The following is a 25,880-nucleotide window of genomic DNA, read 5'->3' on the forward strand; positions in this document are numbered from 1 at the left end:
TATTTTAGCAACATCTTTAGTATTTTTGGCTGTTTTGTTACTTATTAATTGGTAAACTCCTCTCTCCTAGCTGGAATGCCAGTCTTGTTGTATCCCCAGTGCCCAGAGCAGTGCCTGTCAACGTACGTGCTCAACATTATGTATGAATGCTGCTTTTACTCAAAGCATTTCTGAACTTTGTCATGGAAACTGTCTTCAGATCAAATTTACAACCTCAACACAGGGTATTTACCAAATTACATCCTGAATGATTTCTGGTTGTATGAAAAATCAAATCTACTCTTAAAAACGATTGCTTGCTATCACTAGAGTGATAAGAAAAAATTAGTCACAATTCTGAAGGTCAATTCTCAATGAATGTGAAAAACATTCCTGAAAAATGGCCAACCCTACTGCAATCTGCATCGCAGACTTCTGTGGAGATGAGGGGGTGGGGACACTGACATAGGTCAAGTGCATCTAGTGAGGCCCTAGACAACAGAAATGAGGAGTAGGGGAATTATGAAAAGAACTCTCTTAGATCTAATCTTTGGATCACTTACTACTTTGGTATTCTTTTTCAACTGTTTTCTTTGGTCTCTTTAATCGCTCCGGGCGGCTGCTGGGGTGAGATTTCACCTCTACTTGGAAGGGAAGTGTCTCTAGGAGTCAGCAGACAAAGCGGCCCAGGGAAAGGGAGACAGGAAGTAGTCTTTGTGGCCTCACTGCACCCAGGCTTTAGGGAAGGTGGCGAGCTTTCGTCTTCCTTAATGGAATTTTCTCAATGCTTACTTCCTCTGCCTTCAGTTAGAGTGAAAAGGTTAAAGGTTGAGACTGAGATGTGTGTCAGAAAAAAGTGGTCAGAAACAGGTCATTTGCAGCTGCCTTTAGTCTTGAATTTTTAAAGCTCACCCTTCACCAGACAGCCCAATAGAGTTCTAGGCTCTAGGTTCATGGCCGAGCTAAGCTCACTATGAGAGAAGGCACAGGGACGACCAGTGCCACTAGTATTACTGAGTAACCTAGTCTGGTTGGTAGATGAAGAAGTCAAGGTCCTGGTCATTTCTCTCCTAAGCCATGAATATTATCTGGCCAAGCAGGGCAGGTTGAAGTGAACAGTATGTTACCCACAGGAGAGTAGGGTGTAGGGCCCAGCTGTGTACCAAAGACAGCCTTGCTTGTGGGACAAGCAGGAGCATCCTCAGGACAGGAATTCATTTCTAGAACCAAAACAGAGTCATCAACTCTAACCTCCATAAGCATGAAGCCCTTGTCAAATTGTTCTCATGGTGCCTAGCACAGTATCTGTGCCACAGGGTTGCACAACCCTGTGCAACAGTGGTTGAGTGTCACTCAACCTCTGTCACTTGATTAAATAATGACTCTCAGAGTGAACACAGCGTTGGTTTACAGGCCTTTGTCAGGAGCAGGTCATATCATGTTAGGTTCACCAAGCTTCTGTCTTACCCCTCACCAGGGCTGTGGGACAGACACACCAATAAAGCCTCAATCGTGCTTGTGGATTTCACAGATCCAGAATAGAAGTTCAGTAAAACAACAGAACGGGAGCTTTACTCCATCAGGAAGGGCTTTCAACCCTGGCTGCACATTACAATAACCCAGAGGGATTTCTGTTTGCTTGTTTTTTATAATAGTAACACCTCACCCTGAACCAGTTAAATCAGAATCTGGAGATGAGGCCTCAGCAAGTGTTTTGTAAAAGCCCCTTAGTGATGCTAATGTAAAGCCAGGTGAGAACCACTGACAGGTGAGATGTGGTACCTTCTCAGCTGGAGTAGAAGAAAAACTCAGTGATACTCTGAGCAGCAAGAAGGAAGGAATAAATGCCATGTATAGCTTTATCAAACTCTTAAGCCATAGAGAAGCTAGACTGTGACCAGTGAGTACAAGGCTTTACTTCTTAAGAAGCTCATGGCTCAGATTTTGCTAAAATACCAGACACTCAGGGAGTAATGCAATAAAACAATTTTTGATTTAGTCATCAAGGCAGATACTGTAAGGAAGAGAAGGACAATGTGTAGATTCTTTAATGTTGATTCTTTAAAGAACCTAGATTCTTTAATGTAGTCTGAAAAGGAGCAGAGATGGAACAGGGCTAACTTCAGAGGTGAGTTAAAGTTTTAAAATCCAACTGAACTAGTTGAAGATGGGCAAGAGAACCCTGGAGGAAGCAGAGGCCCATTCTGGGACTGTAGTTAAAAAAAGAAGTGGTCCGGCCCAGTGCAGTGGCTCACATCTGTAATCCTGGCACTTTGACAGGCTGAGGCAGGTGGATCACCTGAGGTCAGGTGTTTGAGAAGAGCTTGGCCAACATGGTGAAAAACCACCTCTACTAAAAATACAAAAATTAGCCAGTTGTGGTGGCACACGCCTGTAGTCCTAGTTACTTGGGAGGCTAAGCCAGGAGAATTGCTTGAACCCAGGAAGCAGAGGTTGCAGAGCTGAGGTCGTGCTACTGCACTTCAGCCTGGATGACGGAGTGAGACTTGATCTCAAAAAAAAAAAAACAAAAAAAAAACAAAACCAGAAGTGATAGAAATGGATATTTGTGCCTTTCAAGAGAGACAGTGACAAGCAGGAAGGTAAACACTGAAGAAAAGGAAGTGTCCAAAGGAAAAAATCTAAAAATCACAACCAAAGGGAAAAAATCTACCAAAGAAAAAATATGCCACTTACAATAAAAACAACAAACAAAACACATAGGAATGATCTAGAGATTTCCTATTTAGGGATAATTACACAACTCCATCGAATGAGTAATTGGAAAGACATTCCACGTTCCTCAGAGACAAATCTAAACATTGGCAAGATACCAATTCCTTGTTATCTTGTAGGTTAGGATTATTTAGATATTAACCAAGATCCAATGGTTCTCATAATTAGAAATTTATTTTCAAATCATTTTAAAACAAGAAAACCAAAAAAAAAGGAAAATGTGTTGCATATATTGATTATTCTTTTATATAGTTTACACATGTGCAAACAAAAACTAATATAGACTATTCTGCTATTATGTGATAATTATATTTCTAAGAAACTTCACATTATCAAAAATTGTCATACAAAAAAGTCATTTTTGTGAACCTATGGATTATATGAAAAAAATTAAAAATCATTTCATTTAGAGAAAGAGAACTAAATCTAGAGTCAGTATACTTGTCCCATAGAAATTTCAATAATAAAGGTGTCCTGTATCTTGTTATGTAGAGCTAAGAATAACAGCTGGTCAAAACTATCAGCAACAATGAAAAACACAGAAATGCTTTCTCGTTGCCTTTCAATCCAGAAGTCTCAGGCCCAGCCTCCTGTCGTATCTGGTCTTGACCTTGCAGTTTTGTTTGCAACATGGATCACAGACATTAACCAAAGACTCCAACACAGCAGCCAGCTATTGAAACAAAGCTGGTGTGCCTTGCTTAGCCGCAACAGTAGCTTCCCATTTGAGGGAGTTGTTGTTTTTCCCCTATAATCAGTGGTGTCAATCCAAGCAAAGCAAATCCCGGTTCTTAACTGATTGCTACATCCAAGAGCATTATGACAACTCAATCAACAGAAAACATGCCTTTATATAAAAAATACCTGTATTGCTGGCTTCTTAACTTTGAAAGTATACAAGATTTTTGCTTTGCTTCTTATAATTTTCAATATTTATGACAATTTGACAGTGAGCATACATGCGACTCCATAATCTGTATAATATTTAAATGCTCTGGAGAACAGTCCAGTAAAATTATGTTACCTAAGTTATCTATTTCTCTTCAGTTGGGCACTTGGGCTGTTATATTTTCAATAATGTTGGTGTAAAATCTTGGCATATATACTATCCTTACGCTGCTGAATTCTTTTGTTGGAATAATTGCCCAGAAATAAGATTATGAGCTCAAGGGGTATAAACAATTTTTTGTCTCTTGACAGGTATTATATTCTCTTTCAAAAGGACTGTACCAGTTTACACTACACTCTGCAACAAACGAGGCTTCAGTTTTATCACTGCTGTATCTACATAGACCTTGACCATTTTTAACTTTACTAATTTAGTAGGGATAAAACATTACCTTAAGGCTGCTCTAATTTGTATATATTTCATAACTAGCAGGTTATTTTGTTTTCCTACATTTGCTTTTAATTTGTGGTCACAGTCAAGTCTAAATTGGGAAAACCTATCCTTAGACAAGACCAAGCACTAAGCAGTGCCAATAAACAAAGCACAGGGTGAACATAGGATTTGGAAGCATACACCCGTCTTCAAAAGAGGAAGACCAAGGGTAAAAACTTGGTTCCACCATGTCCTAGACATGACACTGGTCCACTGTAAAACGGGATGGCTGCCACCTCAGTGGTTACTCTGAAGACTAAATTAAATAACCTCTGCTGGTGGTTTTCAACCGAAAGATACATCAGAATCACCTCTAAGGCTTTAAAATGTCTAAAGCCAGGCCTCATCCCAGACCAAATGAGTCAAAACTCAAGGGCTGAAGTCCAGGGGTGTGTATGTTTTTTCAAAAGCTCCAGCAGTGACTGCCCTTCCCTGTCACAGTGAGTCTGCTTTGCACTCCTGGTTAAGCACCACAGATCCCTAAGGCGCAACATTCCATTCTCACTCTGAATTGACCTTGCTTCCAACTTCACCGAGAAAACAGAAGCAATTATAGACTCCCGCCAGCACATCAACCAGCATGCCTGCAGATCTGCACTCTTTACTCTGCCTTCTCTTTTGCACTTTGAGCAAACTGCCCAGCTACTGATCTAAAGCCACCCCTCCACTCACACAGTGATTGCCATCTCTCTCAACTCACAAGGTCATGGCTCTGGCAAATGCCTCCTTTCTCTCCTGCATCAATTCCTCCCTCTCTCTCCCAGATCATTCTCATCAGCTTACAAAAACATGCTGTCACAGAATCTACACACACACACACACACACACACACACACACACACACATACACACACATCCTTTCTTAACTTCGTATTTCCCCCCTGGTTTCCACCCTATTTCTTTGCTCCCCTTTATGGCAGAACTGTAAAAAGTTGCCTATACTGCTGCTTCTATTCTTCTCCTATTCTCTCTAAATCCACTCCAATAACGCTTTCATCTCCTTGGAAACAGTACAGCAAGATCACAAATGACCCCATTTCTAATCCAATGGTAAACCCTTGGTCTCATCCCACTTGGTCTATCCACAACTCTTTAAACAGCTGATCATGCCCTTTTCTTTGACGCTTGTTCTTCACTTGGCTTCCAAGGGAACTCTCTCTTCTGACTCCCCTCCTACCATGTAGGCTGCTCCTTCTCATATCCTTCTGATGGTGTTTCCTCTTCTCCCCAGTGCCCTAAGCACTGTGGTTCTAAGACTCACTTACTCCTAGGACTTCTCTACAGTCATTCCTTTGGTGAGCTCAGCCAGTCTCACTGCTTTAAATAGCATGTACAAATAATTCCCAAATAAAGGAATCCTATCTTCAAGCCAGACTTTGCCCACAAAATCCACTCATTTACACAACTGCACACTCGACATGCCCACCACATACTATGTCCAAACCCAAACTTCTCCTTACCCCAGCCCAAATCTGCTTCTCAAAGTCTTTCTTACCTCAGTAGCTCCTTCCTTTCAATTGCCCAAGCCAACAAATTCTAAAATTATCCCTGACTCCTCTTTCTTTCACAACCTATACTCAATGTGAATGCAAATCCTATTGGCTCTATGTTAAAAATATATGTAGAAACAGATGATTTTTAACATCCTCTTTTGCTTTCACCGTGGCCCTAACCATCACCATATCTCATTTGAATGAGAGCAATAAACTCTAACATTTCTGCTTTGGCCCTAACAGACCATTCTCCACAAAGGACCAGAGGGTTTAAACATGAGTCAGATCATATTTACCCCTCTGTTCAAAACTTTTCCATGGTGTCCCCACTCACACTGGGTAACAATGTTAACCAAAAGTGTGAAGAAAGGCCGCCAAGGCCCTATGTGATTTGACGTGCCACCTTTCCAACCTTGTATCTTCCCAATCTCCTCCTCTCCCCTCTGCTCCAGCTACTCTGGCTTCCCTGTTGGTTTTCAAACACGACAAGCATCTATCTACCTCAAGATTCCCTCTGCAAAGAACACTATTCCCCCACATTTTCACACGGCTCACCTAGGCTTCTGCTAAAATGTCACATCATCCATGAGGCCTTCCCAAACTATCCTACATAAAATAATATTCCCCCATCTCCACGCTGAGGGGGGATCAAATACTCTTCATTTCCCTTCACCGTATTCAATACCATTCAATGTGTGTATACACACACACACGTTTATTATTATTATTATTATTTTTTTTTTTGGAGACAGAGTCTAACTCTGTCACCCAGGCTGGAGTGCAGTGGTGCGATCTCACCTCACTGTAACCTCAGTCTCCTGGGTTCAAGTAATTCTCATGCCTCAGCCTCTCCAGTAGCTAAGATTACGGGCATGCATTACTATATCTGGCTAATTTTTGTATTTAGTAGAGACGGGGTTTCACCACGTTGGCCAGGCTAGTCTCGAACTCCTGAATTCAGGTGATCCACCTGCCTCAGCCTCCCAAAGTGTTGGGATTACAGGTGTGAGCCACCACACCTGGCCAATTATTCATATATATATACATTTTTTTTAAATGTGTTATTCCCTTTGTCCCTAAGAATATAAATCGTACATGAACAGGGACTAGGCTGTATTCTCTGCTGTCTCCTCAGAGATTAGAATAGGGTCTGGCACATAGTAAGTGCTCAGGATATATTTGAAGATATTTGCCTCATTAAAAAGTAACAAGTTGCTATATATATCCGGTTTTTTTTGTTTGTTTGTTTTTTGTTTTTGAGACAGAGTCTCGCTCTGTCGCCCAGGCTAGAGTGCAGTGGCGCGATCTCGGCTCACTGCAAGCTCCGCCTCCCAGGTTCAAGCCATTCTCCTGCCTCAGCCTCCTGAGTAGCTGGGACTACAGGCACCCGCCACTACACCCGGCTAATTTTTTGTATATTTAGTAGAGACGGGGCTTCACCGTGTTAGCCAGGATGGTCTCGATCTCCTGACCTCATGATTCGCCCGCCTCGGCCTCCCAAAGTGCTGAGATTACAGGCGTGAGCCACCATGCCCAGCCCACTATATATATTGTTAAAAGGAACATTCAGATAACAAAAAAAGAGCTTCTGGAAAAAGAAGAAATAAAACTCTAAATAGAGGGTCTGGAGGATAAATGTAGATATGAAAATCTCACCCGATGCAGAGTAGAATACCAGAGTTGGAAAATAGGAGAGAAATATAAGAAAATTAGACAATCTGTCCAAAACATTCAATATCTCAATAATACATGTACCAAAAAAGAAAATAAAACAATCCAAGGACACTTCCTACCACTGCAGCTGTGACTTTCACAAATGAAAGGCCTACTGAGTGCCAGCATAATGGATGGCTCATCATCGCAAGAATTCAGAACACAGAGGACACAAAAGATTCCCAAAGCGTCCAGAGAATAGAAAAACAAGTTTCACAAAAATAATCAAGAGTTAGAACAGCACTGGACTTCTTACCAATACCAGTGGGAACCAGAAGACAAAAGAGCAGTATTTTGAAAACACAGAACAACTTCAAGTTTGCACTCCTATGCCCATACAACTGCCAATTAAGCGTAAAAGTAGAATACGGCCATTTTCTGATACGTAAGGTTTCAAAAATATTTACTGCCATGTTTTCTTTCACAAGAAGCTACCAGAGAATGTACTCTACCAAATGACCCAAACAAAAAGTTAACCAAGAATGAGGAAATTATGAGTTCTAAAAACCTAAGAGAAAGGTAAATGGAACCCCAGGAGGAAGGTCACAGCTGTGCAGCTGGCCTACTGAGCAGCCGTTCCGGGTCATGTCAGAAGACTTGGAGGGAGAATTCTTCAAAAAAGTAGTATGACAGTCCTCTTAATGTGTCTGGCTACATTGGATATTGGAGGTTTACACAACTGGGGTACAATCTGAAGGCGAAATACATAGAAAACAATACAAACAAAAAGGTAAGTATTACCTTCATAGAAAACAAATAAAGAGTAAGAAAGGAAAAGCAATCATAGTATACTATTGCATGGCTCAGCTTTTATACTGTTTAATAATGTAAGCACTGAAAACGATTATAGCTAAAATGAACTATACTGGGAAGGATAAAAGTAAAGCTGTACAGAGTCAGGGCAGTGGATGGTGAAAAGCTAAAAAACCTTTAATCATTGTAGCAAGTCAATAAATAAAAACTAAAACTGGAATTTGAAGATAAAGAGGTAGATGCTACAAGAATCAGCTTAAAAAGCTGAAAGTGGCTGCCTCAGGATCTAGAAGGCTGAGGGTTTTTGTTTTCCTTTTTGTTTACGGAACTATTTGTCTATCTGCAGAAAATACAATTATCAAAAGGTCCCATACCACACTAAACTTCTAGTGGAAGATAACAACTTTTCAGATGGACAGTTTTAACAATGTGTCTCAGAATAGTAAATGCGTGCACTCTCTGACATAGCAATCCCACTTCAATGAACTGACTCTAAGAAAAATCATTTACAAGGGGAAATAGGGGCATGAATTAGGATATTCATTGGTCACTGAACTGTTCATGCTACTAAAATATTAGAAACACAATTTCATTCAATAATAGATAGTAAGTAAAACATACTAGAATGCAATGCAACCAGAAACCATGGAGTTTTAATCCCTATTCACTAAGATGGGAAAATGCCAACATTATGTTGAGTAGGGGAAAAGAGTTACAGAATACCAGGTATAATCTCATCTTATAAAAGTTTTCATTTGCTGAAACCTCTTTTGCTCTTTCCCCACATGGCCATGTGGCTTGCTCTCTCATTTTACTCCGGTTTTCAAATGTTCCCTCCTCAGACGGATCTTACAAGACCACCTCTTCTAAACAGGCCAACTCTTCCCTGACAGCCTTTTCACTCGACCCTTTAGCACAGGCCCTGATGAATGAAACCAGATCGCCTAGACCTGAATCCCAGCACTGCAAACTGTTAGCTGTGTGACAACTGCAAGTCCTGGGACATCTCTGTGCTTTAGTTTCCTCACATGACATTCAAAAATAACAAGAATACACACCCACAGTTTATATGCTTGGAGGAAGAAGTGATTTAATGTGTGTTGTGTACTTGCTTGGTGTGAATTAAGGTTCAATATATGTTAACGATCAAAATTCTCTCTCTTTTGCATTCTTCTGGATGATTTGAATTTTTTCACAATGAAAGAAAATGTATCTTTCATACAAAAAAATACATTTAAAAACAAAGAAAGACAGAAAGGAAAGAAAAAGTACATATAATCCCATTACTTGTTCGGTCAGTATGTCCCCATTTGAGACCATCCCCAACTCAGACCATCCCTACTACCCCAGTTGACAACCATCAAATTCTTTTCTCTGCTTATACAGACACACATACGTAAATGTAAGTACTTTTATATTAAGTAAAATTGGGATCATGTCACTCACTTTTTTCATTTTTCAATATACTGAAGACATGGTTCCATCTCCTGATTCTTTTTAACTGCTGCACAGTATTCTATGTAGTAAGGACCAAGGTTTAAGCATTCCCCTAGTAATTGACATTTAGTGTTCTTAGCTTATTGCTACCACAATGCTACAATAAATGTGAACATATATCCTTATATACTCAACCTTATTACTAGATTCCCAGAAGAGCTTAATAATAAGAAACAGATTTTTTAGTGGTTTTAAATAGGTACCAAAATATACATGAAAAGTTATGTAAAGTATAAAACATAACAATGATCAGTTTATCACATAGTTGAACTATTATTATATCTGAAGCTTCCCATGTGCCCCACCCTGATTCTATGGCAGAGGTATTATGAAGGCTGCCATTTATCAATCTTCTAATTTTTTCTTCTATTTGGTAAAGGAAACTAATCTCATTATTTATTTTTTATTTCTTTAATGCTTACAAAAGTTAGTATCTTCTCATAAGTTTATTGGCTATTTGTTATTTATTTTTATATAAACTGTTACTCATTTCCTTTGTCCATTTTCCTATTGGGTTGACTGGGGTGTTTTGCTTTCCGACTTACAGAAATTTTGCATATTAGGAATATTCACCCACTACTATTATTCATGTTGCAAATAGCTAACTTTATTTTAGTATATGGTTGGAAATGGGAATCTAACTTTATTTTCTTCCAGATGCATAGCCAGTCGTCCCAACAGCATTTCCTGAATACTTCAACCTTTCTTCATGAATACAAAGACTTTACTATATATCAGATTTTCATATACCGTCATTGACCACATAAGGACACTTAAATCAATGATGGATCATATAAACAACAATGGTTCCCTAAGGTTATAATACTGTATTTTTACTGTAAATTTTCTATGTTTCGATACATTTAGATACACAAATACCTATCACTTTGTTACAGTTGCCTATTCAGTATGGTAACATGCTACACTAGCTTATGACATAGGAACAATACACTATACCATCTAGCTTATGTGTGTAGTAGGCTATCCCATCTAGGTTGGTGTAAATACACTCTAGGATGTTGGCACAATGACAAAATCACCTAATGATGTATTTCTCAGACCATATCTCCATTGTTAAGTAATACATGATGTATGACTGTATACAGACACATGTACGCATATGTATATGAATGTATACAGAAAGAGATACATGTATATGTGTACATATATATGTAGCTGTTTCAGACTTGCATTCTAACCTGGGTAACACAATGGATTAGGCCAAAAGAAATCACTCACCTGTCCTTCTTCATCAAAAGCCATGACCACCATAGCAGCTCCAAACTTTTTAATCTTCCTGGCCTTCTCCAAGAAGTCATCCTCTCCTTCCTTCAGACTAATGCTATTGACAATGCACTTCCCTTGGCAGCACTTTAACCCAGCTTCAATCACAGCAAAATTGGAGGAGTCGATGCACAAAGGTACCTGAGATCAGAAAGGCAAGAAAATCACAGAGAGGCCACAAGTCACTACAAATTACTTTTCAAAAGCTCTAAAGTATTCCCTGTTTCTTCTTTAGCAAAACAATAAACAAATAATAGTAGTACGTCAGAGACAGAATTTTAATACACTTATTCTTTAAGACCAAAATACTTGGAGTAATTTCAGTATTACAAGATACTCCATGCATGGGCCAGGGATTTATAGCTGAAAGATCATAGCTGAACATCAGAATGAAATCAGTGGGATCAGTTCACCAGCTTCAGTGCAGTACACTTTCAAGTGCCTAGGCCCCGAGGCAAACACCTCAGATAGGATTTAGACATCCCTGATCTAACTTAGGAATTAATGTTTAGCCTTGTGTCCTTTGGGAACAGCCCTCTAGCGAAGTTATTCAAATTCAACCTCTCCTTTAGAAAATCAAATTACTGATTTTTTTTACTGAAAAAAAAAGACTTTTAATATTAGAAAGGAAAAATAGATCTAATTATCAACAAATGCATATAATTAAAATAAAGGACAAGACTGAAATGCACAGTTGAGAATAGGTTCCTTTTAATTCATACCTCTGTTCTAAGAAAGGTGAAAGGAAGGGCTTGAAGAATTAGATTGATAAAAAGAAATGAAATGAGGCAACTGATCTAGGCTGCATTATGTTTGTATTTTTAGAGACAAGGTCTTACTATGTTCCCTTGGCTGGTCTTGAACTCCTGAGCTCCAGGCATCCTCCCCACTCAGCCTCCCAAGTAGCTGAAACTATAGGTGCACACCACAGCTCCCAGCATAGGCCACATTATTCAATTAAGCCATTCAATAAATAATTAAGTGACTACCATATTAGGCCCATACAGGGAAAACAGTAAGAAAGCCAGGTACTTGGCTCCACTGAGCTTAGAAAGATAAATAATTAAATAAGTAATGACATAAAGTGTGGTAAAAACTAAAAGCATACGAGAAGCACAGGCTGCCATGGAAGCACACACCAAACCCAATCTAGGAAGCATGGAGAATGGGGCGGGAAAATCCAGGGAAAGCTTCCCGGGGCAGGAAACATTTCAACTGAGGACTGAAAAATGAGTAGTCAGCAATTTCCTAAGCCACGCCACCAAACAAGAGCAAAAAAGAACAGGCACTCCACCATGCTTTTTCTTAGCATGCTAGTAATGACAGGTTTGCTAAGAAAAGGGTCAAATGCAACGACAATACCAGGCCAGTGTATCGGCTCATATTTGCTTGCTGATAGTTTGGTGTCCCAACCCTACTGGTGAAAACGTGCTGGTAAAACGATTTTATGCTTTACCCCATGGGTCGAAATTTGGCCTCCAATAAATTGTGGTAGTAGGGCAAAACCAAGAAAGATAAGAAATTGTTGTGGCAATCAGAACACTAATAATTTATTGAGTTACATGGGGTCCTTCACAGTTGATAAAGCACTTGCATCTTTACAATTCACAAAGGGGGTTTGATGATCCCATTTTAGAGATGAGGAAAGAAAGTAGGGTCAATAGTCCATTGACTTGATTGGGCCTTACAAGGCAAGTCTACCCTCTTCCCAATACTAAGCTGATAAACAATTGGCTATACCTCTGATTCTAACTAACTTTGAACAAGTTGTCTTGCTTCTTTGTACCTTAAATTCTCAAAATATTTATTCCCAGAAGAATGATGAGACTTTTTAGTAAAGAGTTTTAAGACACAAATGAAAGATGGGCAAATGTAATTCAGTACTTACCACAGACTTCTAACTTAAATCTGCTGAAGCCTAATAAAAAACCAACAGCTCAACCCGAAATATGCAACTCTTAAAGCACTAGGAGGTTTCTTTAAAAAAGAACTTCAAAATCACTTCCTGCCAGGCACAGTGGCTCACAACTGTAATCCCACCACTTTGGGAGGCCAAGGCAGGAGGACTGCTTGAGCCTATGACTTCAAAATCAGACTGGGTGGCACAGCAAGACCTGCCCTCTCTACCAAAAATATTTTTTAAATGATGCGTGCCTGTGGTCCTAGCTACTCAGGAGACTGAAGTGGGAGGAGTCTGAGGTTGCAGTGAGCTTTGATTGCACCACTGCACTCCAGCTTGGGCCACACAGCAAAACCCTGCCTCAGGAGGGGGAAAAAAAAATCACTCCTCATAACAAGCTTAATGGCAGAAAAATGAGGTAAGATTTTTAAAAATTTTAGAACTCATTTAAAAATGTTTGAAAGACTGACACAAATATCAACTTTCACCTTTTAAAGAACAAATGTAAAAGCTGACATAACCTCTTGATTTAATCTTGTTTTGTACTTTTGTCTTAGTCTGATAAGCCTGAAAGTTCTCTCCTTTCTGTTATAAGAAAGAAATCACTGAGTTCCCTTGCCTATGGCAGAAATAGAGCCAATGATTTTCCTTCACAGACAGGGAAAGTGGGTTGTTATTCTGTCCAGACATCTGAGAAGACTCAATTCTCATGAACAATCCCAGAAGCCTTGGAAACAGCCAGGCTGAAGCCACAGCTGTCTCCAAGATCTGCTTTATATGGAAAGGTTATCATTATCTGAGAAAGCTGACAATCAGAAACTACTGTGCTTCAGAAAACCAGTTCTTGAGTTCACAGATTAATGGGACAACTGGCACAGTTAAATGAGTGACAAAGTGAGACAAGTAAATCCCCCTGATAAACACAAACTTTGTATAACCTTTGCGATGTCTGGCTCGGAAGCAATTAAGTTGCAAAATCTGGTCATTGCACTCGGACCATCTAGCATGCCATCATCCATGTTGATATCCAGCACTTGGGCTCCCATTTCCACCTGCACTCTGGCAACACCCAAGGCTTCCTGAAGGAAGAATGAGAGAGGAAGCAGCGTTAGAAGACAGTACTTTGAGAAAAGGCTAACGAGGTCATTCCTTACCCTTCCCAGCAATCCTTTCAAATTACACAGACTACCTAGCCAGACTCCCTGACTCTGGGCCTGCTGTCCTCCCATCACTCATCACAAATTAACCTTTCTCACACATCTATCTCTTCCATCACATCATCTCACTGCTTAGAATCCACCAAAGCTGTTTTCCTACCATGAAGATTCTCAATTCCTCAGCATGGCAGTCAAGGCCCTCTGAGCTGGCCCCATCTTCTTACCCAACTGAACTTCCCACTCCACCCCCGCTGGAGCCCTCACCCAGCCAGATCTGTTCCCATCTCTGTGCTGCAGATCATGTTGTCTCCTCTGCTTGGAACGCAATCCCTTTCCTTCCACATTGCTTAAGACCCAGCTCAAGCCCCAACTCCTCCAAAAAAAAGTCCTTAGAGAAACCATCCAAAACGATGTAACTCTTCAGTATTTGCCAAAAACTATATAACTCTTCAGTATCTGCTGAAAGTATTCATTGCAGGCTGTTAATAGGAGTTACATGAAAAGAAATGTCAGTTAAATAAGTTTCAGCAGGTTTTATAACACTGGAAGGCTTTTCAAATTCTTTAATGCACTATTATACACTGCAACCTTCCCAAAACAGAATACAGCATTTCCCACTTATGACCATCTAAGGAATATTTTGTAGGATAAGTGTTCCAAAAAGAGTCTTATATACTTCCCACTCTGAACAATGTTGGGCAAAATATACATATTCCACAATGCCTTCTAACTAACGTGACAGAGACTTTCTGTTTATTTGAGTCTTCACTGTACACTTCATAGTGTAAAAAAATAAGCAAGGATAAAATCAATAGTAGATGCTGATGTTGTCTTGATTTTTTTTAGCCCAAGAAAATAAAATAGAAACTTTTAGCACTCATTGTGATAGAATAGGCATGAAACTCTATGGCATATGCCACAAGGAAGCACCATATGCACTGAGCCAAGGCCGCATAGAGAAAAAGGATCACAATTCAATTCAGTAAATCTGGACCGGGCGCCGTGGCTCACGCCTGTAATCCCAGCACTTTGGGCGGCTGAGACAGGCAGATCACTTGAGGTCAAGAGTTCAAGACCAGCCTGGCCAACAAGGCAAAACTCCATTTCTACTAAAAATACAAAGATTAGTTGGGTCTGGTGGCGGGTGCCTGTAGTCCCAGCAGCTCTGGAGGCTGGGGCAGGAGAATCGCTTGAACCTTGGAGGTGGAGGTTGCAGTGAGCCAAGACCACGCCATTGCACTCCAGCCTGGGTGACAGAGCAAGACTCTGTTTCAAAATAAATAAAGCAATTAATTAATTCAGTAAATCAAAAAATGTTTTCTAGTATCAGTACCAATTTAAATACAATAAAGAATAAAAAGAAGTGTAAATCACAATCCTGGTTCTTAAAGGGTTTCTATCTAGTTGGGGGCACATGTCACAGTCACATAAAAAACTACTGGACACTGCCATACAATGTGTGGGTCAAATGCCAAGATGATCTCAACATCCAGGAAAGGGAAAGGTCACCACAAACCAAAATGGAGAAAGCTAACTGAGAGGGAGCATCTTCAGCTGGCTAATGGGGAATGGATTGGAGCAAACAGACAGGAGGTAAGACAGTAAGCAACAGGGTCAAAAGACCTGGAAAATGGAAATGCCAATATCTGACCTATTTCTTAACAATCACGGAATAACAGCTTCAAGGTCTAACCTTCCCAAACAACCTCAGAGAGATGAAGCAGTTTGTTTAAAGACATTTGAGTTGAGTAAGAACACAGGACTGGAACTTCTTTCAGGTCAATGTTCTTTTCACTAAACCACAAAGGGATCACTAAAACATAAAAGCTAGACTCTAATGAAGAGTCACCTGTCCCTTCCTGTTTCTACTGCCCCCTCCTAGTGTTTCCACTAGGCAGAGATAGCAGAGTGGTTAAGGGCACATGCTTGGTAGACTTGGGTTCTATCATTTACTTGCTGTAAAACAAAAGGCAAGTCATTTAACCTCCCCAAGCCTCTGTTTCTACACCTGTAAAATGGGGATAACCACAGTATCTATCTCCACCAGGCTGTGATGATTAAATGAGAAATGACATAAAGTGCTTAGCACAGTGATGGCACATAGAAAGACCTTATTAAATGATAGATATTATTACTTTCACCTGTTTGCTTCTTCCTAAAATGCTCTCAGTGTCAAATCTATCAAATCCACCAAAGGGACACCATAGAATAGGCATAAGAATCAAAACGCTGCCAGCTGAAGAACACTCTATGGCTAGGAAGAGTCACTGGCACTTCAGAAGGAAGCAAACAAGAACAAAGGCACAGAGTCAGAAGCGAGCCTCCTGGACCCTATGGAACTTCCAAACTGGGAAGGCTCATGATGGATGCATACAGGAGCACTGGAAAGCAGCAAGAATGAGGGGAAGACAACTGACAGGGGAAGTGGTGAAACTGGGCAACCAGGCCCTGCTAATGTGCCAGCTGAGGTACTAGGAAGGAAGACACGCCTCCAGGGATGCCATCAGGTAATAATGAACAGGTCCATGAAGGGGGATACACGGTCCTTTCCTTGTTATGAAAACTAAATCAGCTCTGATACTGGTTTCTGGAAGATCTCCTAAAGGTTGCAAAAAAGTGAGGAAAGTTGGATGACAAAGTTAATTATCATCAAAGCCCCGGCCAAATTCCTCCAATTTTAAATTCATATTTTCATAGGAAAATCTATCCAGGAGTCTTGGGTATGCTCTGTATGGATTAAATTATGCTCATCCACAGAGTGACCGAGCTTAAAAACACCATGGCTAAAACTATCACATAAACTTTCCAAGGCAAGGGTCTATTTCTTTCGTTTGTTTATTTTAGTCTACAGCTAACAAGATTCATAATACCCTCTCAACAGTGAGCATTCGATGCAGCCGTAAGGAACTGACAGGAATTTTCCTGTCTTTCCCTTTCCCTAGAAGGATTTGTGAGAAGACAAAATAAAGAGCCTTCTCAAATTTTTTAACTTATTTCATGATTAATAGAAATAGCTAGAACCTGGATCCTTCCCATCTCATCCTACTTCATACACCAAATGCAGTACTTTTTAACAAATATTGACAACAGCAGCTTCAATTTTTCAAAGCCTCGTCCTCCCACCAGCCCACCCTGCTGCAAACACACATTACCATCTTCTCACACTTTCTAGCGGCTCTGCTAATAACACTATCAAAGGCAGAGAGCTGTTTCATTTACATGCTGTCTAGCCAAAGACATGGGCAGATGCCTCAGGGGTCTTATTAAGATGCTCACTTCATAGTTTCCTGCCATGATGAGTTTAGCAAACTTCCTTGATCCTGCAACATTACAGCGCTCTCCAATGTTAACAAAGTTGGTGTACTGTCCAATCCTGAAGGGCTCCAGACCTTAAAAGGAGAAGCATTTTGAAAAATTTCTGCAAATGCATATGGATGACATAAGACAGACAGACGCAAATGTATTCAGTAAGAAAGAGAAGTTCCTGCACCACAGCCCATCTGAGCAGACAGGAGATCCAATGTGGAAGCAGGGCCACAGTTGTCTCTAGGGAGATTCAAATGCAGCAAAGGCTATTTGTTACATCTACATTTACAACCAGACTCTCAAAAGAAGAAATATTTCAGAGTTTTATGCTGCAAATAACCTCAAGGACCTAATCATACTGAGAAAAAAGAAAAAATAATCATCAACCCCTATTTAACCAAGAGGCTGGGGCAAAAATCATGGACAAAGTTAGAATTGAAAGAGAGGTGTTCCACAGCTGTCTGCTCAGATATTAGCTTGAAGCTATACGGAGTAAGCTTTTTCAATCCCACCAATGGTGTGTTTACAACGTTACTTCATTTCTTTGATCCAGAGGCCTAGAACCCATAATCAACAAGGCTGAATCAGGGACCCAGGTTGAGACCTGAGAGACAGGAGTCACTGTGGCAGGTCTATCACTAATGAGCTGGCTCTAGGTAAGCCAGGTGGACTTCTGGTGCCTGTTTCCTTATCTACCAACATCGTAACATCTCCCCTGCCACTGGCCAATTTAGGGGCAAATATCAGATAATACATGTGGATATATTACACTGAAGTAAAAACATACAGTGTGAAGTATCACTATAGAAAAGGCTCTGAACTGTTTTTGTTCTATTCATTATGTCTAAAGTATTAGGAGAGGCAGTCTCAAACGTACAGTGTGAAGTATCACTATAGAAAAGGCTCTGAACTGGTTTGTTCTATTCACTATGTCTAAAGTATTAGGAGAGGCAGTCTCACTATTCATTACCTTTAAAGTATTAGGAGAGGCAGTCTCACTAGGTGGTTACAGGCAGGTTCTGGGGACAGACGGCCTTGGGTTCAAATCACTTACCGGAATGAACAACCTTGGGGCAACTTCCCATATGCCTCTGAGTTTACAAAGACAGTAAAGTGTCTGCTTTATACTGTTACTGTAAAAATGAAACTGAATAACATTGATAAGCACAGAATTAGCACCCACAATCATTGCTTTCATTGCTAATAAGAGAAAATGGCTTTTAAGACCTTTGTCAAAGCATGGGCTTAGGAAGAAACAGCTATGAGGCAGAGAAAAATAATGACTATAAACTGGGTCATTATAAAAGCATTCCAGGCTGCTTGGTGCACTGAGATTATCGCTTTCCACGCCCAGTATTGGCTTATGGTTTCCCTTCCACCCGGCAATGATCCTCATGGCCCCAGCCTTCCATGCTAGTCCCAGGGTATGCCCGATCTTAGTCTGACCCTGAGGTTCCCAGGACAGGCAAGCAGGGAGCCAACATTTCAATGCTGACATTTCCGTGTGACTCCCCCGCCAAAGCATCTCACACATAGTGCGAATGATCTATTATGAATGTGAAGTACTTGATACAAAGATCACACTTCTCTCAAGCTTGTGGTTTATAAAAGAACAATTTTAAATAGCACATCTGATGTCACTCTTTTAAAATCTGATGGAAGGTGACTGTTTAAAGCAATTTAGCAATAGCATATGACATTCAAATTGAAGAAAAAATTATTTTATTCTTACATGTAAATTATTTTTTAAAATCTTACGTAAATGGCTCTCTTGTTTCAATTTTGGCAAAGGCTGAATGTTTTCCACTCTTAGTGCTTGGCTGAAGTAATGCACTAACATTAAGTTCCAGGGATGAAATAAATAAATTTTCCTGCCACACCTCTCTCTGATAAAAGCCACTATTTCCAGAGAGGGAGTATCATAAACCATGAATCCTACTTTTCCTAATCTCATCCTCTACCTTCTGGAGTATTTAAAAAAAAAAAAAAAAAAGGCTAGCCTGACCATAGTTGGTATGTTTATTAACCCAACTTCACACTCACTGATTGGGATTAATTCTGTGCTATGTTCTGAGTGAGAAAAGTAGACACTACTTTTGCTGTCATTTGTAATTTATTTTACCTTTCATAGGACAACATATGAAACAAAAATATTTCAATTCAGAGAGATGTTAAATTCTAAGCTATTAGGGAACATAATTCCTCATATGTGTTATTTGCAGGTTCTCTAAAAAATCATACTTTTTCTGCTTGAAGTTATCATTTAATATATCATGAACATACCGAAGCAAAAATATGAAATTTAAAGTTATTTTTCTAACAGTTGGCCAGATGACCTAGTTTACTAACGTTCCTTGTTTGAACACAAAATTAATGCTGAAAAAGGTAGGCTACGTACCTCAAAAGGATTGTTGAGAACCAAAGAAAAAATAAATACCACAAGTCTTTGTAAAGTCCTAAACATGTGGTAAATGTAAGATTACAACAAGAATATTTCAGAAACAAACAATTTTCCAGGACGATGCTGCTGCTATTACCAAACATTACACCTTGGCAGTCTGGAATTTTCTAACTAATTTCAACCTGAAAATTAAAATTGTTAGGCTGTGGCCAAGAGTATGTTTTCAAAACAGTGGACAATAAAGATAGGACCATCGAGCCACCACCAAGGACCCTACCTGGGCAAATCACCTGGGCCTTCCTTCACTTTTACCCTAAAGTTGATGTCATCCTGCCCCAGCCCTGGAAAAACAAAGGGTTCTTCACTAGAATTCATCTAAGTGCCAAGAATATATGGATTCTTCTTCAACCTAATAAGCAAGCTGCCTAGCACAAATATCACTACCACTTAGAATAGTCACATTCTACAAATGGTTTCTGAAATCACGAATACCAGGTCTTTATGACTTACCAGACAGTAACATATGTCCTTCAAAAACAGTGGCAAGTGGAACTCTAGGCTTACAATTTTTCACAGCTTCAGCAATTTCCCTGAGTTGAAAGAGAAAACACTATTTCCATTAATTCAGAATAAAATATATTTAATGAAACTAATTTCAAAACTAATTTTTAACTATGAAATTGTCTATTTAACATAACTATATATAGTTATATACTTAATTCCAAGTGTGCAGCAACAATTATGCCTTTTAGTTTTCTCAGCAATGCAGAAAATTAATCTATAAACTGCACCTTTTGTGTGCCTGCCCGTCGGCTATGCGCTGGCTGGGTTGTTTTTACTTTCTGAGACGTGAACCTGGAGCTACATGACAGTTTGCACAAATGCAAACTGCAAACTTCCTTCCACCTTCCCCACATCCACAGATGTCTTTTACTCTGTCAAATCTACACACACACAATCCTTGCTTCCTACTCAAAATGTGAGCAGAAAAAGGATTTCACCTTCGACAAAAAGGAGCAGGCACAAGCAGAGGGGCTAGGAGAGAAGGGAATTAGGTCCAGTGGATCTGCTTTTACTACAGCACACACACAGTAGGGCGGGTACACAGCCATAAAGCACTAAAACTCCAAAATAATTACTCTTAAAGATTTGTTTTGGTAATTCACACTCCATTGAACCTTATCAGTTTTAATGAATCATGTCTTTGATCAACCAGAAAAATCTGACTACTCCACTAAATTTATCAGGACCAGTAAGAATTGCTCTACTCTACTGTCCCCAAATTAGAATGTGAATGTCTAAGTAAAAGAAGCAAACATATACACAGAGATATAAATATAGATACACACAAACATACACACAGACATTTAACACAACTCCTCTTTTTAAAGAGGAAACAAAAACAAAAAGAAATAGTTGCTGATCCAAAGATAAGTGATATTTACTGACAGCTTTCAGAAATTATTTGCAAGATATTTTAAAAATTATTATTTAGGCCAGGCACCGTGGCTCACGCCTGTAATTCCAGCACTTTGGGAGGCCAAGGCGAGCGGATCACGAGGTCAGGAGACCAAGACCATCCTGGCCAACACGGTGAAACCCCGTCGCTACTAAAAATACAAAAAATTAGCCAGGCATGGTGGCGGGTGCCTGTTGTCCCAGCTACTCAGGAGGCTGAGGCAGGAGAATGGCGTGAACCTGGGAGGTGGAGCTTGCAGTGAGCTGAGATCACACCACTGCACTCCAGACTGGAAGACAGACCAAGAGTCCGTCTCAAAAAAAAAAAAAAAAAAAAAAAAAATATATATATATATATATATAATTTACTAAGAGTCTATCACATCAGTCAACAAAAGCAGTGAACTACAAGGTAACTCGGTAGAGTGAACATATTACACACATGAAAACAGACTTGGAACAGTGAGATGACTGGCTGGAAATATGATCATCAGTCACTCCAGGGAAAAAAACAAATATAAACAGTCCTAAACGACATTCCAAATCACTGAATTCCAATCTTCCTATAAGCTATAAAACTCTAAGGAATGAAACACACGGTCATGCTCGTTTCACTCCCTTCCTTCACACACTCACTTGAAAACATGAATTAAGTAACCACTGTGAACCAGGCAAAGTGAAGATGCTTCTCCTGACCTCAAGACACCTGCTTTTCCTTCCACGAGGGAATCTAATGGAGGCCTGTATTTGCCCACAATAAATATGAGCTGTCCTCTTTGAGCATTCAAATATTACTCAGGTATTTAAGGATAGAATATCATAATAACTGGGATTTGTTTTACATAATCTGGGGGAAAAGTTGAGGGACAGATGAAGTAAGAATGGAAAAACATCGAAAATTATGGCAACTATGTGACAGGCATATAGAGGTCCATTTTATTATTTCTCTAAAATTTTTCATAATATAAAGATGTATGAGCTTGTTAGGAAGGGCTGCCGTAACAAAGTGCCAAAGACTGGGTAGCTTAAATAACAGAAATGTATTTTCTCATAACTTGGAGGACAGAAGTCTGAGTTGAAGGCGTCAGGCAAGGTTAGTTTCTTTTAAGGCCTGTCTCACGGCTTGTAGCTAGTTATTTCTTCCCTGTGTCTTTACATGGTCTTGCCTCTGTGTGCGCATTTGTGTCCCGCTCTTCAAAGGACACCAATCATATTGGATTAGGTACACCTGTACGACCTCATTTTACCTTAGTCCCCTCTTTAAAGGCCTTATCTCCAAATACAGCCCACATTCTGAAACAGGAGGGGTTAGAACTTCAACATACAAATTTTGGAAGGACACAATTCAGCCCACAACAAAAGGTACATATTTAGAGTATTATCTGATTGTCCACTTGGTTTTAGATATATTGTCTATAGGTGATTATTACCTGATATGATCTGGTGTTGAACCACAGCATCCTCCAACTATATTGACCAAGCCATCCATAGCAAAATCCTGCATTTAGGAAAAGACAAAGTTTCAGCAAGTTCATCTGAATTCTAAACTCATTCCCACCAATTCAACATAAAAGCCATCTATACTTCCTGAACAACTAAGACTATAATAAAAAGAGAGTCAAATGTACTTAACTCTGGATATAAAGATGTCACATGCCCTAGACATAGGATAAAAGCAAAGAATAGTTCAGATGCTGTGAAATCCTTTATACCACTTAAAATGCAGTGAGAGGCTGGGTATGGTGGCTCACACCTATAATCTCAGCACTATGGGAGGTCAAGGCAGGAGGATCACTTGAGGCCAGGCATTTGAGACCAGCCTGGGCAACATAGCAAGACCCCATCTCTACAAAAAATTTAAAAATTAGCTGGGCATGGTGGCATGTGTTTACAGTCCCAGCTACTCAGGAGTCTAGGTGGGAGGACTGCTTGAGCCCAGGAGTTCGAAGCTACAGTAAGCTATGATCACACCACTGAACTTCAGCCTGAGCAACAGAGATGTCTCAAAAAAATAAACACAAAAAATAAAGTTCAGTGGGAGATTTGCCTATCTAATGATTTTTTTTTACCCATATGCTGAGCTGAATGAATGTGAGTTGGATAACACATCTTCAAATAACACAAATAGAGTACAGACTTTTAAATTTACATTAATTTTTAAAATGTTTAAATAACAATTCAGTTCCTCTGTCACACTGGCCACAATTCAAGGGCTCCAAAAACCGTATGGTAGTGGCTAGATACGGGACAGCATGAGTCTAGCGTTTAACCATAGGCTACTGAATAAAGAACACCATAACTAAGAGACAAAGTCAAGGAGCTGAGAAGTCAAGAGTATTGGAAAGATCGTCTACAAAGATAATGATATCATAAGAAGTCAGTCAGAAATAGCTTAAGAGAGAATGTCAGTGAAACAGAAGCTAAAAATTCAAGGAACAAGGGGAAAGACACCCAGGGATTAGTAGCTAAGTGCAGTAAGAAGCGGCGGTGGACAGTACGGTCTCATGACCTAGGATTAAACAATGGCCGGTGTATGACAGACAGGGAGAATGATGGGGGTGACGATGGGAGGCCAGGGGGACATCTACTCCACCCAGCAGTCTGAGGGGTGTGACGGCAGAAAGCTACAACTTGGGAAGGCTGCAGGGGAAGCAACATCTCAGAGGAGAGCCAAGTCTCAATTATTTGTTTGGAGTGGACCCCAGTGAGAATTTTCCAACAGCCACCAGTGCCAGTTGAGGATAAGGATGCCGACAGTTAGTCCTCCCCTGTGCCTCTAGTACCTTAATTTGGGGTAGCTAAACTTTTCTTTGTTATATGTACATTGGGATTTCTCCAGGGAAAATTCTCCTTCTAAACACTCTCTTCAATCTCTCTGCCTCTCTTAAAAAGCCAGTGAAAGGAGGACCCCTGACCTTTAGGTGCTTGGCCATCGTAGAAGGCGTTTCATCATAGTCACCAAAGGTGTTGGGAAGACCTGAGAAGGGATAATTCAACTATTATTGCAAATTGCCTTAACAAATATACATTGTATTTTTAAAGACTTTATGTTAATAACTATATAATTTTATATTTATATTAAATGATTACTTGCAAAAACAAACACATAATATTTACACAGTAAACAAAGATACCACACCTTCCAAAAAACTTACACACACACACACACACACACACACACACACACACACACACACAAAATTGCAGAGGAAAATGAACTCTATTATTTCTTTTCCATCTGAAAGAAAAGATTCTATTCACTGTTGGGCAGAACAGAATGCCCCCAGCCCCACCTCTTCCCATAAGGGAAATTCATTCATTCTTGTTACACAGCCGCTTGGGGGTGGGGGTGGAAGGAATACTACATAACCTTTGAACTAATTAATGAGCAACTAACATGCCATTAAAAACCAACAAAAATCAGCCAGTCTCCTTTCGAATAAATTTTCCCAAGTAAGACTTCAGCTTATAACAATCCAGTTTCTTGTTTTATTTATTATCTGCTTCCAGTTATCTTACTGCTGGTGGGAAATAAAATTTATCGTGCATTAAAATGATATATTTGGAGAAAGAAGGCTGAAAAACGACTTTTCGCTCTAAGTAGCTAAGCAGTGATCAAATACATTCACAGGGAAATCTGGTTAACCCTGAACAAATTACCAATATTCAATGAGAAGTTTGAGAACTGTCTACAAATATCTTCAAAAAATTTCCATATAATGAACTGCAAGTCCAAGCTTTCAGAGAAGAAAAAGGTAACACCAAACAGGATTCTTCTTTTGCTCTTCTACTAATAGAATGGACCAGAGAAAAGGGGTCTCTCTTCTCTTCTTTACACCCATCTTTCTGGTCACGTCCACAAGGCTTGCGCTGTCACCAAAGGCAAAACTCTGGTCAGTTATGTGACTAAGCTCATTTCCAGAAGTTTTGTACTGTTCTGAAGCTTCAGGGTGAGCCGAACTTCCCTCAGGTCTACAGGGAAACACTGCACCCAGATACTCTTCATTTATTAAGTGTCAACTATACCAACACCTGCAAAACAAGATCTTTTATTCACGATCTCTTACCTCATCTACGCCATGTCTTATGTTACTTTTATCTCCCCATGTGTGACCCCCTTGAAACACATACCTGCATTGGGATAACAGAGGACATAGGCTGTTGTACATTTTCCAATCATTTCAATAAAAGGTCTCATTTCAGCTGCACCCAAAGCACAATTTAATCCAATGCTAGAAAAACAGAAAAAACATATTAAAAGCATCATCTCTCATTCATATTTATGCATATAAGTTATATATAGAGACAATATATCTAAAACCAAGTGGGTAATAAATCTCATTCAAAACACTTTTATTCAACTACCTTCAAAGCCATCTCATTGAGGTCCCCTGCAGCACTAAATATTTTTGCCAATGTCTCCATCTTCAGATAATCTTACAGCTGAAAGACCCTGCCTATGGATGGACTCCTTAAATTAGTTCACATGGTATGCTGTGGGGCAGAAATATCAACAAGCTAACACTGCTTAAAAAAAAAAAAAAGCTGACCTGAAAGCAACATTTAAAAGGTGGGAAATCTTGGAGGCAGAAGGAACATGGAATGGTGGAAAGAAGCTACCCTTAAAGTCCAGGAGACCAGGACTTAGGCCCTACCCCACAGGCAGAGACCCTGCTATCCTAAAAGGTTGTCAGCAGGTGGCGGGCCTGAGGTCTTCCAGAATTTATGAGCCAACTGCAAAGTTACCAGACTATGTGATCTCTAATGTTTTCACATTTTACTTTTTTCCTTTTACTGTGATTCCTAAGTGCAATGTGGCATC

At 39.8% G+C, this 25,880-nt stretch overlaps 1 protein-coding gene across 3 annotated transcripts in view; it reads right to left on the bottom strand.

Moving 5' to 3' along the window:
- LOC105474621 (5-methyltetrahydrofolate-homocysteine methyltransferase) overlaps positions 1 to 25,880 on the bottom strand; it is a 106,897-nt gene that overhangs the window by 51,338 nt on the left and 29,679 nt on the right. For 2 of the 3 annotated variants that reach the window (XM_011729436.2, XM_011729434.3), the window contains exons 9-15: positions 25,190 to 25,290; positions 23,974 to 24,035; positions 22,489 to 22,556; positions 20,111 to 20,190; positions 17,170 to 17,282; positions 13,675 to 13,815; positions 10,792 to 10,977 (exon numbers count right to left, since the gene is read on the bottom strand). In XM_011729436.2, coding sequence (XP_011727738.2) covers positions 10,792 to 10,977; positions 13,675 to 13,815; positions 17,170 to 17,282; positions 20,111 to 20,190; positions 22,489 to 22,556; positions 23,974 to 24,035; positions 25,190 to 25,290 — 751 coding nt within the window. Of the gene's footprint in view, positions 1 to 10,791; positions 10,978 to 13,674; positions 13,816 to 14,157; positions 14,373 to 17,169; positions 19,872 to 20,110; positions 20,191 to 22,488; positions 22,557 to 23,973; positions 24,036 to 25,189; positions 25,291 to 25,880 lie in introns of those variants that run through there. The other variant, XM_071073923.1, reaches the window with a different exon arrangement.

Source organism: Macaca nemestrina, chromosome 1 (genome assembly GCF_043159975.1).
Source record: "Macaca nemestrina isolate mMacNem1 chromosome 1, mMacNem.hap1, whole genome shotgun sequence".
Lineage (NCBI taxonomy): Eukaryota > Metazoa > Chordata > Mammalia > Primates > Cercopithecidae > Macaca > Macaca nemestrina.